At 39.9% G+C, this 16,074-nt stretch overlaps 1 protein-coding gene across 1 annotated transcript in view; it reads right to left on the bottom strand.

Annotated features, from left to right (window-relative positions):
* Positions 1 to 5,521: 5,521 nt before the first annotated feature.
* The window catches only part of SMIM14 (small integral membrane protein 14), a 37,827-nt gene continuing 27,274 nt past the window's right edge, over positions 5,522 to 16,074 (bottom strand). The window contains exons 3-5 of the mRNA XM_068680139.1: positions 15,893 to 15,941; positions 9,133 to 9,281; positions 5,522 to 8,675 (exon numbers count right to left, since the gene is read on the bottom strand). Coding sequence (XP_068536240.1) covers positions 8,643 to 8,675; positions 9,133 to 9,281; positions 15,893 to 15,941 — 231 coding nt within the window. The 3' untranslated portion in view covers positions 5,522 to 8,642. The remainder of the gene's footprint in view (positions 8,676 to 9,132; positions 9,282 to 15,892; positions 15,942 to 16,074) is intronic.

Raw genomic sequence — 16,074 nt, forward strand, 5'->3', positions numbered from 1 at the left:
CATGGAGCCCAGTCTTTTTTCTTAGCAAAGGGCCTACATAGACTACATAGACTACATAATAGACTACATTGTCACACTGCCTGCCGATGACATGCATCTTGAAATTTCTTTGGTAAGACTACACAGTCCTTACAAAGTCCCTAGGAAGGGGACTTCTTTTGTTGTTTCCCCCTGTAACCTCTACTCTAGTGGTTAGGGCACTGCTGGGAGGGGGAAAACACAGGGCTTGAAGTCACTGGAATGAAAGTAACAATGTCTTGTTACTGAATAATCTAACTGCTAAATTACTGTTTTTTTGTTTTGTTTTGTTTTTTAATTTTAATTTATTTATTTTTTGTTCAGGCAGACCCACCATTTACCAGTATATAGAATGTTTTACAACACTGCACAGAGGCAATAAAGCTTCTGTAATGCTTTGGGGCATACCTTTGAACCTTCTGAAGCTTGCTGCTTGGGAAACACAGCCCCGGGCTACAGGCAAAACAGATGAGGCTGGTTTACTTCTGGCCACATTTTAAAATAAGTGTGAATTCTGCTCTTTTTTTGTTTTTGTTTTTGTTTTTGAAGGCTATATGCAAGTTGTGAGTCTTTTTGCAGTGCAGAGGTAAAAACTCAAATACCATGAGGGATGGTATTTCAGGTATATGTTGTTCTTTAGCCTGACAAATTCTGATTCAAGACAGATGTCTTCTAACAGTGAAATAAATAAGTAATGACACAGTTCAGAGATTGTCCATCTCTGAAAAGCTTTTCTAAAATACATTTTATAGTGAAAAAAAAATAAAAATGAATTAATTAATGTAAATCCTGTGGTTTGTGCTATACAGGATGTCAAAACAGATGTTCACAGTAGCCCAGTCTGGTTTTATAATTTAAGATTTTAATATGTATATTATGCAGGTTTTAAACTAAAATACTCCCTTAGCTAACTGCTGAAAAGGTATCTTGGTGGGTCATCTGTTCAGTTAAACAACAGCATCAGTGAAGGATTGTCACTATCCTAAATAAGTTTCCTGCAAACTGAGTCAAAGCTTTCCCCATAGTGTTCATCCTTTCATTTTTTATTTTTTTTCCCCCTTTTATTTAAGTTCCTGTGTGGTATTTTGGAATCAAAAATTGAGAAATCTTACTGATAAGACTGCTGAGTCACTGTTCATTCATTCAGGATTTTACATTTTAAAGACTGACATTTGCACAATAATTTAGCTGTAACTAATCTATACTTATGACAGCACTGCTCATGTACACATGATCACCTTTTCAGATCCTGATATTAACAGCCTGCACTGCACTTCATGGAAGCACCCACATCCAAGAGAGTTTGGTGACTACCATGAGTCATACGTACATGCTTGAGGACAACAGGCATTTTCAGAGGTATTTGGAAGTCTTAGAATACAGATACACATCAGACAGAAGTAATAACATAGTCAATAACCTAGTGGTAGGGGATGGACTCCAAAAGGTATATAAAAAGAAAAGATACTCAAGTTTTAATAATATATCTTCCTATGTACCTAAAGGCACATCTCCGTGTGCTCAGCTCTGCCTCAGTCTAATCAGGCCTGATTCAGCTCAGTTGCCTATCTCATAGCTAAACTTGACCTGGTCCTGAAAACTAGCAGTCCCATTGCTACATGCTCTCAAAGACCTCGTCTTTAATGTGTGCTCAAAGCCTAGCACCAGCAGGATCAAGCTGCATACAAGCCAAAGATTTAAGACTGCTTCATTCAAAAACACTTGGCCAAGGCCAGTGGTAATGACCTTTTAATATAACAGCTTAGCAGCCAGAGCATGTACCCACGGCGTGAGATCTGGTTCTGTGTTATCTTCCTGTGAAAACTGGTGGGGTGGGCTCAAGGCCACGTCTCCGCCCCTGCAGAAGCCGTGGAGCTAAGGGTGATGGGGATGCCAGAGCTGGGCGGAGGGGCCACTCGTCACCTCTCATACACAGACTGTTCCATGACACGAGAGAGAAATCATGACTTACGAAGGATTTGTGGGATGAGGGGAGGGGAAGGTATAAAAAAAAAAAAGCATACGAGTTCATGATTGTGTAATCTCCTGGTCAGCACCCTGATGTTGGAGGTGAAAGGAAAGACAAGCAAGGAGCCTCGGATATGAAAGGAGTTTTGTGTCTTCTATAGTGAGTGTCTAATGTCAAATTAATTCCCTGCCAGTTTTAGCCGATCATTAACTAAAGGCAGCTGTGTTTGTGCAACCAGTGTGTGACACTGACATCTGACACAGATTCAACAAACACCATTGTCTATAAAGCCTTGCTTTAGCTTCTCGCACAGCCCAGCCAGGAGGACATCCCCCATGCAACACAGAAATCCGAGCTATTGGGCAGCAGTCCCAGAGCGAGGGACAAGAGCACCCAGAAGACTTGCCCACAGACCTGTTGGATCAGTATCTGAATCCGTGCTTTGTGTTTCACAACGCCGAGAGGAAGGAAGGAGACACAGCTAAATAGATTACACAGGGGCGTGTGGGACTGGGCATGTGCGCTCCTCTGGAAAAGGAGCGCAGCTGTGTGACGAAAACCATACGGCAGTTCTGGATACTGGCAAGGAGGACGTGCAGCTGGGTGCCAGCGCTCCCACGTGTGTTTGGAGCCAACCATAACAGCTCCTGGCGCAGAGGCAGAGCCACGAGTCACGATGAGACAGAGGAACTCATTTTCTGCCTGGCACGCCGCGGCCTACGCACTCGTCTCACCTCTGCCTCTGCTGCTCACCAGAGCATTGACTCTGCTCTTGGGTCTGACCCTTTAAAAGCTCAAACTGTTTATGAATAATCTGATACGGTGCACAGCCATCACCCCCAAACTGCAGTTATTGAAAAATTTGTCCCCAGATGCATTGTGTTTGGGGTCAGGGTCAGCATGCCTTTGCCTACAGAGCCTAGGACATCTGGACAGCTGGACTCACAGACAATACCGCAGCATAAATAAAACCACAAACCCATGCAGGATTAAAATAACCTTTAAAAATCAAAGACCACCCTGAAACCTGATGAGAATGTCCTTTCAAACCCTATGCTTTTATTTATTGCCTGACAAAGTTTTGTTTTCCAGTATATGACCTTCCTCTAATTAGATTATTTAAATCTCTTTGTATACACAGAAATTATTCACACTTCCTCCCAGGCATGATTACAGTTGAAGGCCTTATCTATTGTTTAGTAAATACCTCTTTTTTTTTTTTTTTTTTTCTTCTGATGTTCTTCTGAAAACCACAAACATTATAGCAGACATCAAAGCTCTTCCTTCAGAAACAGGGCTGTGGGCAGCAGAATTGCCATTATGAATATGGAGCATAATAATCTCCCAACAGGAGGGAGATTTCAGGCATAACAACCGTTTCAATAAAACAATAAGGAAGTTTTAAATGCTAAAAGTAGTGCAATGGACATAAGAAGTCAGATAGGGAACTGCTTTTCATCATAGCCCCACTGGAAATCATCTTGTAGCATGACTTCTTTGAAGGGTTTTCCTTAGTCGAGTTCTCCCATTGCCTTAACAATTTTCACATAAAATAGGTAAAGGTTTGATCCACTGTTTTAGAATAGCTAAAAGCAAATTTGGCTTAATCTCTTTCTCCTACGTACTGAAGGCCCAAAGAAGAAATCAGCCAGGGGGGTGTCAGACATAAGATATGCTTGTGATTTAATTTGCAAGCTAATATTTCTTCAAGGGGGCAAATTTCATTTGAAAATGAAATGGAAATGGCTAGGAAGGCTAGGAATAACTAGGAATTCTGAAAAAAGCAGATTTTTTTACTCACCACCCCCACCACAATAAAAAATTCAGATTTTTATGTGTTACACAGAGTAACACATAGTTACATACAAATTACACTTGGTAGTGTCCAGTCCTGTGAGGGTTTCTGTGGGTCATTTCCTTGCCAGTCATCTGGCAAGTCTATCATTTATCATTTCATCTACAAGTTCTGCTCTTAACTGAGGTCCTGTATGTTTTCCGATTTTATTTTATTTATTAAATTGAACCACTGGCTGTGACCTTTGAAATGATATGGAGTGGTTTTTTGTTTGTTTGCTTTTCTTTTTCATCAACCTGCTCAAGAAATATATTTTTCTGGCTCTCATATCTTCTCTTAGATTTAAAGGATATTTTTTCAGAAGAAATATTAGAAGAAGTTTTTTAAAAATTCAAGATTTTTAAAGCAGCTATAAGTCTGAAAACTGCATTATTCCTCTGTTTCATCATTTATAGCTTGGAGGACATAACACAACCTGTAAATGCAAAATCCTTTTTTTTATTTTTAAGCTTGCTACTTTTCATCTCTGACTAGAGATTATTGCTGTATTTCCAATTAACATTGTGTAAGATATACATTTCTATACAAGCAAGAATAATTAAACCTTTAAAAAGTTGTGTGTGTATATATATATATGTACATATACATATATATGTTGCATTAATATTTATTGCCATGCATTGAAGTACATGTCTTTCAGATGCCCTCTTTGACCAACACTCTTATCTGTGGACGTTAAAAATGCAATGTGGAAGCCAGATTCTAATTGCTATACCTTATTATGAAGTGTCTGCTATGCCAGCAGGCAAAAATTTTGACGCAAGATCAAGCAACACAGGCTCACCTGTTCTTGAATGGCAAGAGCCAGCTCTTCAGCTTATGTTGATCAGCACAATTCTCCAGAAGCCAACAGAACTGTGCTGTTTTGCAGATGAGGATTTCGTTCACCATGGGACACTGCTGCTTCCCCAGCCCCAAGTTCTATGTCTCTGCAGTGAACTGCATCATTTGCTGTTACTGAACAAGTAGGGGTAGGAGGAAACAATCTACATGTCAGTGGTCATTTTGTGCAAGGAATCCACTTCATGTTACTGGAATATATTGCAGTTTGATGCATCTCTCCCAAACATGCTGTATAGGGTATTGTTTTTTCAGGCTCTAAGGCAGAGTAATTTTTGCTACTTGCCTGGTGGTCTTGAGCAGCCAGGCTTATGCAGATCCATTCAACACAGTGAATTTAAATTTGTGGATTCTTCTCATTTCCTTTCCGCATGACTTTTCACAAAAGGTATGCATATTCTTGGCAAATATTTCAACAAGTGTATCTAAAAGTAAAATTGTAAATAGAAAGCTTAGTTTCAGTTTTAGGGGTTATTCGTATTTGTAATCTCACGTTCAAGTAAACGGGCAGACTTGGTGAGCAGACATTAACAATCCCTGACTGAGATCATACATGCCTAAAGCATGTTATCAAATTATTATTACTAAAGAAAAATACAATTTTTGCTTCTGATTCTCTGGTATTTATAGTCACTATCTCTGGATAGTTGTATATTATTTTAAACCCTAATGCTCCTCTGGCCTGAGCTGCTGCTGGGGCAGAGCTCAGCAATTTGTGCTCTGGAGGGAAGAAGCAGCAACATTTCTATTTTTACTGGTACTTCTTTCAAATCACCTTAGAAATTCATAGGTTGGTGCAGCCCTTCAGCTCATACAAAGTAACAGACCAAGACAAAAGCTTACTAATGATTGCTATTTATTTTGTTTAGTCAATAAAAAGTGCATAGTACAAGCCCTTTATCCCAATCCAAGTACTCAGTAAAAGATTACTAGGAAACCGCAAATGGCACAGATGATTTTTTGTTTGGCATAATTCAGACATTTTAAACCACTGATTTACATTAGATACATCACATCGTCACTCTTCCTTTTTCAATAATGAACATTACAAGGCTAAGTGATCGGCAGACAATACATGAATACATATGATTTCTCATTTCAGAGTATAGTAATTGTGTTAAGCAGACTCTAAAAATACTATTGTTTTAACAAAGTTCTAAGCTAAGGTATAATTGTAAACTTTCCTCCATATTTCCCAAGTTGCTACAACTTGTGTCTCTTACTATCTGAGCTTAAAACTGTTATTAGAGAATTAATTATATCCTGAAGCTTCACGTCCCACTAATCTCTTCCACGCTTCTTTTCAAAATTTGCCATAAGCACCTGTAACCATGATACAGTTATGTCAGCAAACCACACCACTGAAGGCCAGATTTCTGCCACCCTTACCAAAGCTGCTACTAGTACATTATCTCAGAGTAGTCCCACAAGCTTCAGTGCAACTACTGGATGAGTAAGGCACTACTTAACATGAATAAGAGTGGCAAAATACAGTCCTATCATTAGTTATTTTTCATTAAGAGTGGTGGTCTGGAGGTTGTGTCTTGGAGAGAGTATCTGAATTTAAAAGGCATACATTTTGATTTGGGATAGTGGCCTGGCTCTTTAGTAAAACATTTCAAATAAAATATTCCAATGATTTTCTTTTCCATAGAAAATTTAAAATAGCAATTTACATGAGGAAAGCATACAGGTATAAAATCACTGGGACAATTACTTAGAGGAATTTCAAGCAAAGACAGTTCATTTAAATGTAAAACACAACATTACTCTGAACAGAAAATTTGTTTGCCAAGACCGCTAGAGCTGGGAGCACATGGTGTGTTTTACAAATACATCCAGAGACATTTACATAAAGCAAGAACAATCCTCATGAGTGAGGTGCGTCTCCTATAAATCTCACTAACTTCCAGCAGGATGAGGAGTGGCTCGCTCTGGCTGAAATGAAGCCTGTTTCATTTTTACTTATTTATTTAATTTTTAAATCAATTGGAAGCCTGTTTTATGCATCCAGTAGTAAAGGATTCTGGCCAAAAAATCTTGGAGAAAAGGTCAGTGTAGTAGATTATACATATTTCCTTGTTGGTTCAACAAAATGAGGCCGAATTACTTGCTTTGTTCCAACAAGTATTCCAAACAGAAACGTACAAGGCAAAAAGCAAGCACCGTCAGACCGCTTGTCCCAGTGACACCTTTACACAGTGTTTGTGGCCTGGACACCATTAGACACAACAGGACAAACTCAGCTTCTCTGCTGCAACTCCACTGCTTTACAGGGCAACACATGGATGTCACTGAGAGCACCTGGCCCAATCTTCTTCATTCGTTTGATTTTTAACTCATCCTGTGCTTTGGAGCACGCTATTCCACAGAAATTCAAAGGGCGATGACATCAAACTAGAGAAGCCTTTCTTCAGGCCTACACTGTACCTTTGCAAGGAGGCTTAGCTGGCCCACTGCTTACCCTGAGGAGGAAAACCCTGTGCCTGTCAACCACGGGACTGATGTGAGATTTTTGTTAGAGCCCATCAATACAAACCTTGATGCACCTGAACAGTTAGTCCCTTCAGCTCTGTAACTAAAGTCCTCATGAAATAAAGGTTTCTAGAGTAAGGCCTTGAATTCCCATCTGCCTGTTCTACTGACCTTTATGGAAAGAAGCTTCATGTTGGTAACATAAAAATGTTCTTTACATTATTCTCATCAATTTTTCATATTGATCAAGAAAAATATACAGTGTTGCTTTTCTGTACATCTTTAAAATGTTCTTAAATTAATGTACATAAAAAAGTCATTCCCATTTGCTACAATGGGAGATGTGCACCAGTATGTGCACAGCCACACATACACACACATAAACACACCGCACATACACACAAGTAGTAGAGGGAAGAGACATGCCATATGTAGTCACCTGCAGTTTTGTTATTCTACAATTACAACCATTAGATAAGGATGAAATGTCAGGAATTGCTGATAACGTACAAGTGAAGAAACTGAACATCCAGGACGTGTTGCATACCAGAAGTTGGTAACCTCTTGGTATGATTTCATCCTGCCCATTTAGCCACATTACTTCGTGGCTAAAAACTTAAAATAATGATTATTAAACAACTATACAAGGACAGAAAACTCTGCCAAGTTCTTCTCACTATATTTCTCATAAAGTCTCTAAGTAAATAAATCTGATTTTGGAATATATATTTTTGAAAATATATTGAATAAGATGCATCATTTATTAAAGAAGAAGATTAAATTAATTTCTTTTTTGGTGGTAATATCTTTTGTGTACAGTTCCCAATATATATGTCAAGACTTTGACAGTAGCAGTTATATCACATTCACTTCTTTGCACACGCACACAAACATACAGTTTAATTCTAGTGGAAAATCCGTGCTTTTGCCAAGAATCCTAAAAACTATATTAGTGGTCCGAAGACCAGGCTAAAAGCTGCTCTGAACCCAGGGCAAATATAAAATAATTTCTTTTTTTTCACAGCACAACTAAACTAATAGTTGCAACCATAATATAACTCTCAAAAGTATACTGGAGGAAAAAATATGGATTAATCTGAAGAAAGATCTGTAATTTTTTCCATTATTATAGATGCACAGGGATTTTCATTTTCTTTCAATGCATATCAGAAACCACTGCAAAGAAATTAAGATCACTGTAACAAGACTGAGTGGAATGTCCACAGTTACGGTAACAACCAAAAAAACCCTGCAACACCTTATCATTATTCAAATTATAACCTACCAGGGATTGTAGTAATATACAAAGCAAAAATTAACTTAAAATTGAAGTAGCTAAAAGCAGTTCGTGTAGATAACTGCTGGATTCTGCTCTATATAAATGAGAAAAGAACAATATTGAATGGGGTTTTGGAGTAAAATGGTCACTTCGTCCATTTGGTCGTGCAAGGTTTTAGCTGCTGAACCTTTCTGATCCTGAAAGCTCTAGTCCACTGGTGGGGCTGGTGGTTCTTGTCCCTAGCAGAAGGAAGGAAGAAAAAAAGCATGAACGGGATTAAGAATAGTACCTCACAAAAGAAGATTTACCAATGAAAAAATGAAAAAAACTCAGGAGACTTTTTTCTTTTTCACATTTTCATGCTATAATTTTGTTACTTACCTAAAATCTATGACACATAAGAAGGCAGGAGGCAGTTCCAGCCAGAGACAGTGCCCACAGAACGTCTTTACCCACCCTCAGGCACCTATGCATACGCACCTATGCACCTTAGCTCCATCTGATGGTAGACCTCAGAGCTGGCCTTTGTGATTCTACAGTCACTTTGGTTTGACTTATTTACATTTTTAATAGAGTTCCAAGAAAACAGAGAAGAAAGTACAGGAAAAACAATTTAAGGAAAAAAAAATGACTGCAACGTGATCTGTATTAAAACCAAATACATTTAAACTATTGTAGTCTCTCTAAGACACTTACATGACGTGGGCTGGTGGGCTTTCCGGCTGAACTGGAATCCCTCAGATTACTAGGTCTCAGTAAGAACAAGACAAATGCAATCACAACCCAGGCCATCACTATCATGGCAAAGCTGATGCCATTGTCACCGGAGAAATTTGGTCCTGGCACTACAGACAAGGAAAACTCAAGTTATAAAACAGGGTGACAGGAGAGTTTTCTTCAAAATTAAAACAAAAATGCAATATAAATACCAGAAAAAAGGGAAATATTTTTCAATCAAATTTCCTAGTTATTCCTTCCTTTTGGTTAGTGTCACTTCTTTTAAAAAATCACATTCATCTGGTAGACCTTGCAACTTGACCACCATGCATGAAATCTGTGGCACAGTACAGAATTCAACTTGATTCTCAAGATTAGCATCTTCATCTCTAAACTAGCTTCCCTTTCATGCTACCTATAAAACAAGTAATGTTCTAGTCCATAAAATTACCAGAATCAAAGAGATTTGTTTAGTAATATATAAGGCTAATTGTTTTTTTCTCACTTCCTGAAAATGCACTATCTGAAACAACAGAAAATCTGTCATTGATTTTAAGTGTCAACTGTTTGTTTTCACAGGCATTTAATACAAAGCTATACCTTCAAAATACCTTCAAAACACGAAGAGCTATTCTATTTTATTTACTACTTCAGATGAAAACTTTAACACATGGGAAAATTTCACAGGAACACTTGCATCCATCAGATTTTTGGTTGTCTCATCAACTCATTTGGATCATCTCATTATAGTCAAGTCTGGATACAATACGGGTTGGAAGCTGCTACGATTTAATGTTTTTTAGGTAACTTATACCCAGTAAACTGCTGAAGTCAGTCATTTCTTTGAAGGTTTGTTGATAACAAAGAACTGTCCTCATCACTGTCATACTGGGTAGCATTGCTATCAGAGACTCTTCTGAGAAAGTGGTTTCTTGATAACACAGCTAAGATACAGCAGTGGGCCACCATGGGGAAGCTTACAGCTAGCTATCCCATGCACAACACTGCTGTTCTGTGAATAAGACCTACAAACCAGGGCTTTTGGACTGATGTCCCTTACCAACATCATATACACTCAAAAATGTCAAAAAAAAAAAAAAGTGTTATAGAAGTTCATACTTCTCACAGTATCTACAAAATCGTTAACATGTTTGAGCAAATGAAACTGCCATATAGTTCCTGCCTTTTGAACATCCAAAAAACAGACAATTCAAAACTTAAGAAGTTGCCAATGTACAGGAATTTTACTAGAAATATATACAATGAAAAGTGACAATTTGCTTGGAGATCTAAGTCTAAGGGTGCTGTATATGAGGAGCAGTATGAAGTGAATAAATGAGAATCTTACAGCCTTTAGCTCATTAAATTCTAACACAAAACTGACTCAAAACATACGTAATGTGATGTATCAGTATGTCAAATCTTGGATGACCTTTTTTATATATGCAGCCCAGCAAATCAGCATGCAATTTGGCATGAGAAGAACAACTGCTTCATCTGGGGGCTTCCAGAATTAATAGCGACCCTGAGACCACCTTCAGCAGCACACAGGACAGCCTTAGGTACCTTCTTTGGCATGTATGCTCAGCAGTGCGTTGAAAATTCAGATCACTTGTTAGACTGGATTCCACACAATACAGGGAAATGGACTGGTCAGGCTGCCTTCCTCGAAGTTGTTGGATTTTTTGGTGAACCATAGAGCACTTAGGGCTTGTGGTTAAACAGGATTTAGGGCAAGTAAATGGTGGTAGGTCAGCTCATGCTACAGGTCAAGGAAGGGAGTTAAAGGAACCACAGTGGGAAACCACAGGCATTCCTACAAGGCACAAATCCTACCAGCGAGCGTTGTAATACTGTTTGGATGGAGCCAGATGTGCCAAAACGTGTTCGAGACTAAGTGAGACAACAGCTGATCTAACACGGCTTGGCCCTGCTCTACCTACTCAAAGCATGCCAGGTCCTAAAACAGCCACAACACTGTTTATACTATTCAAGTACCACTAAAGCCACTTCTGTTACAAATGGCCACGTGTTTCAATACGGATGAGAGAGATTTCAGAATCTGCTGTTAATCTCTTGACATGAAGAGATGAGAATAAGCAAAGTCTCACACAGCTGGGGTAAATAACACATTTCCAAGCTTTGCATCTCAAATTGAGATGCAAACAAGAAGCTATTACAGCTACTGGGACAAATATAATGTAGAAGTCATGAATCTTACACTAGAAAGAGCTCCAGCACAGGGATCACAAGGTAATCAAAGAAAGGCTGAGTGAAGCTGAAACCAGGTAGGATGCAATTTATGCTGACGGCCACAAGAAAACATTCCGAGAGTTCACAAAGTAGTTTCACCTATAATTGATATTCTGAGGTAATTTTGGGGCGTTTTTTGATTTGTTGAAGATTAAAGGTTATCCTTTTAATCTGTTAAAGGCTACCTGGGTGATATTTTCTAATTTATCCAGATAACTAAGAAATTGTCCTGTCCTGACCTCACAAACGAACGCCCCTGCCACCATCCATTTTGATTACAGCAACATCTAGTTATTAATCTTCAGTGCTTGGGAGACACCAACTACAAGAACATTGCAGTACGTTTCCCCCTTATAACCTATCACACTGAGTGAAATGAAGCTTACAGTCTCCAACCTGGCTTTCCACAGAACACCAAACCCAGCCCAAGGTCTTTATTTTCAGAGCACCTGGTCCCTTGGGCGCAGCATACCTACATACCCACGCAACTCTGAACGAAGCCTGGGAGCAGCTCTGCCCCCGGATTTTTTTACGCCATGGCTGAATTATCTCTGTGCAGGAGGAAGTTTTATGAAAGGATGGCTTGAGACTGTGGGATGAACTCCCATGGAAGATAATGAATACACTGAGTCATAGCTGTTGCTCCACATACAAGATATATATTCTTTGGCTTGCTTTCTCCTATAGAAACAGAGACTACAACAGGTAACAAAACAACACTAGGCCACATCAGCCAGCCTTCTCTCAGAGAGAGACTGGAAGGCAAAAAAAAATCTTATGTGGCAGATGTTTGCCACTTCATTTAATGTTCTACTAAGAGGCAGTCAAAGATCCTAAAATGATGAGTTTGGTAAAAATAATTTCTAAAGATTGAAGGTCAACCACCTTCTCATCAAGCAACTGAAAATCTCAAGAATTAAAATAAGTAAATACCCTTGTTAAATACTCCATGCATGAGATTAGTTCTCCTCTTAAAGTGCTATTTTTCATTCAAAGTGAGGTTGCACTCTAGAGAAAAGAAGGAAAGACTGAATTTATTTTACAGTAAAAGTATAATCCATGTGGTGCTTTTTGTCTGCCCTCTCATGGTAGAAATGTCTCCTTTTGGATATTCAGCTTTTTACTGTTTAACATCTGCATGTGGAAAGGCAAAAGTATGCTCTCAGACTTGTGTCTTTTTCTTTCCACAGTGTTTTTATCCTTTCCTGTTCTGTGATAGAAAGGCAGGAAACCATATGAAGAGAGGTATCTTACAGATGAATTACCAGGGAAGATGAAGAGCCAATGGGACCTTCAGCAGATAACCCCTGCAAGCTAGCAGACTCAAAGGCAGGGATAAGGAAACTGAAGAGAGCCAAAATGGACTCAAGCAGAGGAAGGGAGAAAGGAATTACCAGAACAGGGAGGGAAGAGCTGGCAGATGTTTCATGTTATTACGTCAGGATGCTGTGACTCCCCCAGAGGAGTCCAACTCAACATGAATCACTGATACACATTAATTTTCAAACACATAAAAATTTGGAAGTAGGGTAGACAACGTTTCAGTCATCTCTTGACTGTTAACATTACAAACCAGCAGAGCACAGAAAAGAGTAGTGTTGAAAATATGAATGCAGAGAATCCAGGTCACTACATCTGGGAATTGCTAGAGCACAGAGAAGAAACTCAGGCGGTGCCCCCTGATTTCCTTCCATGGGGTAGGATGACTTTGTAGGGCCATGAGCCATCAGTGCAGCCCCCTGCCAGGTGGGGATCCTCCCTGGGCTGGATGAACCACTGATGTTACAGCTGGAACACACTTCAGAGAAACACTCTCCACTCTGCTACCCTACATTTGCATTAGGCAGAATTCAGAAAAGAATTATCGCTTCTATTCCTCATTTTATTGGAAACTGTAAGATCCCGTAAGGCCTTCTGATTTCCTGAGCATAAAGAATCCCACAGAACATTAATGTGTCACCAGACATTTGCAGCCTTCTTTCTCCAAGGCACCCACTGAAACAGAGGGGACAGTCATCAGACCCTGATGCATGCCTTCCCATCACAGCAGATACCCTGATGGAGAACAGCCATCGAGCAGAGCACCCAAATGCTCTCTGAAGTGGTGCTTATATCCTCCTGTGGTAGGAGCACAAATCTAAAAGCACTGGCCCCGGACCCAGCAGAAAACTTTCCACAAGGCAGTCACTACAATATAATGGGGCAAACAACCGTAAAAAAAGAATTTAGAGCTAGTAACATAGAAATGTGAGTGAGGGAGTCTTGTACTTCAGTTGGTGCTACTGTTTTGATCCGGCTCCTAAACTCTAAAAAAGATCTGAAACCAAGGGTTGAAGAAATGAAATGTGTACTTGGGAAGAATGAATGTAGGGCGTTTCTGAAAATTTCCAGCTGGTATCAACAGCAAAACGCATGATGCTGCTGTGACACTGGCTGAGCCACAGCCCTGACGTTTCCCAGAACAAAACCACATACGTTTCATCAGTTATTCCACAACTCTGCAACTTAAGAATCTGTGTGTGACAACACTCCCAGCTGTGCTTCCAAAGGGAAGACCAAATCCAGGGAATGAGCAAATGGGTGGGAGTCAGACGAGTTTCTTCATACTGAGGTCCTGAAATGAGGAATCAAAAGCAGCAAGTAACACAAAATGAAGCTCTGGGACTTAGGGAAGAGAAGATCCACCTCAAACACAAGCTCATCGTGATATAGCTCAAAAGAATGGGAATGAGGCGATGGGCAGAAGATTGGTCCAAAATTGTTTCAATGTGTCTCTGAAAATGTCTCTAGAAGCTTTTGCAGGCTCAATCTGTTTATTTTTGACTTTCACTCCTGGGAGTCGGCCCAAGTACAGAACCACAGAAGCATCACAGAATAATCTGACAAATAGGCAGTCGCTGTCATTGCATCAGCAAAAAAATACCTTCGCTGGAACTAAATTTAAAGCAATATAATAACATAGGGGAGGATTTACTCTATCATTTTTGCTTTGGTTTTTGAAATAAACCACTGGTTTGGAACAATTGCTGCCAAACTGCTTGCATCTGCACAGACAGTTATTACATGGATCCCTTTCAGGATGGAAAGCAATTTGCCACAAACCGCTCACGTCTCCACTGTACTATGACTTGGTAGCACAAAAGCAATCCCATAAGCTTTGTGCTCATACATAAGAGAACTTACTCATTTATACAGCCTTTAGCCTAAGGGACGTATAAATACTGATGATTTCCTCTCCCAGATTGAAGAAAAACAATAGACATAGAAGCCTAAGGTCTAGAAGACTAAAAAGGACAGGTGCATTTGGGAGAGGAGGGTTGCTGGAGGTCTCAGATGCATGGCTGTAAAGTCCATAAGGAAAAAGTACAGCCAATGGTGCCATTATGGCAGATGTGCTTCCCACTTTTTAGAGCTCATAGGTTTTCCTCTTCAGCCCATCATGACAATGAATCTGGGAGCGTGTCACGCTGGGAGGACACAGTGCAAATACAAGCTAGATGCCTGTCTCTAACCAGGATTTACTGGGGAGTGAAGAAGGAGAAACATGAGTGAATGAAGGTATGCACTCTCCCCAGCATCTGAGAAACCTTGACTGCGCTGCTCCCAGACCTGTAGAAGACACAAACACCTCTTGCAGAAGAGCACCAGCAGCTCCTACTTCCAGGAGCACTGCTCAGGTGCTCCCTGGAGCCTCACAGTAATCCTCATGCAGGCTAATTGAGTGTGTTCACATGCTCAATTGGTAAAGCAATATAGGAAAAACAGATCCACTTCATTTTTTTTTATAAGCATTTGGCAATGTTCCCTCCAGACTATGAAGACTGCAAACAGAGCACCTCGGGGCAAGCTCACATTGCTGCATAACTTCTACACAGTCATACTTCCCTGCAGAAGCTGGTAACGTTTGATTATCCCAGTAATGCTCATTGTTTGGGAGGGTTTGTTTCTGATGTGTTTCACAGCAAATTTCAAGGCAGTGTACACATTGGTACTCTGCTTCATTAACTATACAGCCACTGAGTCAAACAGAGACACGGTCATGGCATATGTTGGCTTAACAGCCAGAGCTGCTGTAGATGAATATCCAGGCTTTAGTGGTTAGGCTGCCATGACAGTAAGAGGGAAAATAACACCCCTCTCCTGATTCTCTCTTTAGGGTGAAAATCAAACTTGAAGCTTACTTGGAGGTCAGTGGTAAGATTCAACAGCGCTTGGTGCCTGTTCAACGCTTGTGCTGGTGTACTGGTACCTGAGCTCGCTCACCATCACCCCTCCCATACAATGCTTCAAATGTACGAACCTTAATCTGAATCACAGATTCTCAGAAATTACCTCCCCCACATGATTTCTGTACTCTAGTATTTGATTTCATTTAATATGTTCCTGTAACAGAGACCAACTGCTGTATCTCAAGGACCAGTCAGACTGCATTTCAATTACGACTGTTTATTTCACTTCCATGCACTTGATCTCAATAGTTACTCACATTCCTGAAGGCATTCTGTGTCTGTGCAGTAGGACTGTGATTGTCTCAGCTGGAACAGAGAAAAAGAAAGGCACGATAGTTAGCAATGAGACTCAAGCAGCTTGTACTGAAATCATGATGCTGTGTATTATCAGAGCGCAAGTTCAAGGGGAGGGAAATTGTAACCCATCTTTTACTGCATC

Source organism: Anas acuta, chromosome 4, assembly GCF_963932015.1.
Source record: "Anas acuta chromosome 4, bAnaAcu1.1, whole genome shotgun sequence".
Classification (NCBI taxonomy): Eukaryota; Metazoa; Chordata; class Aves; order Anseriformes; family Anatidae; genus Anas; species Anas acuta.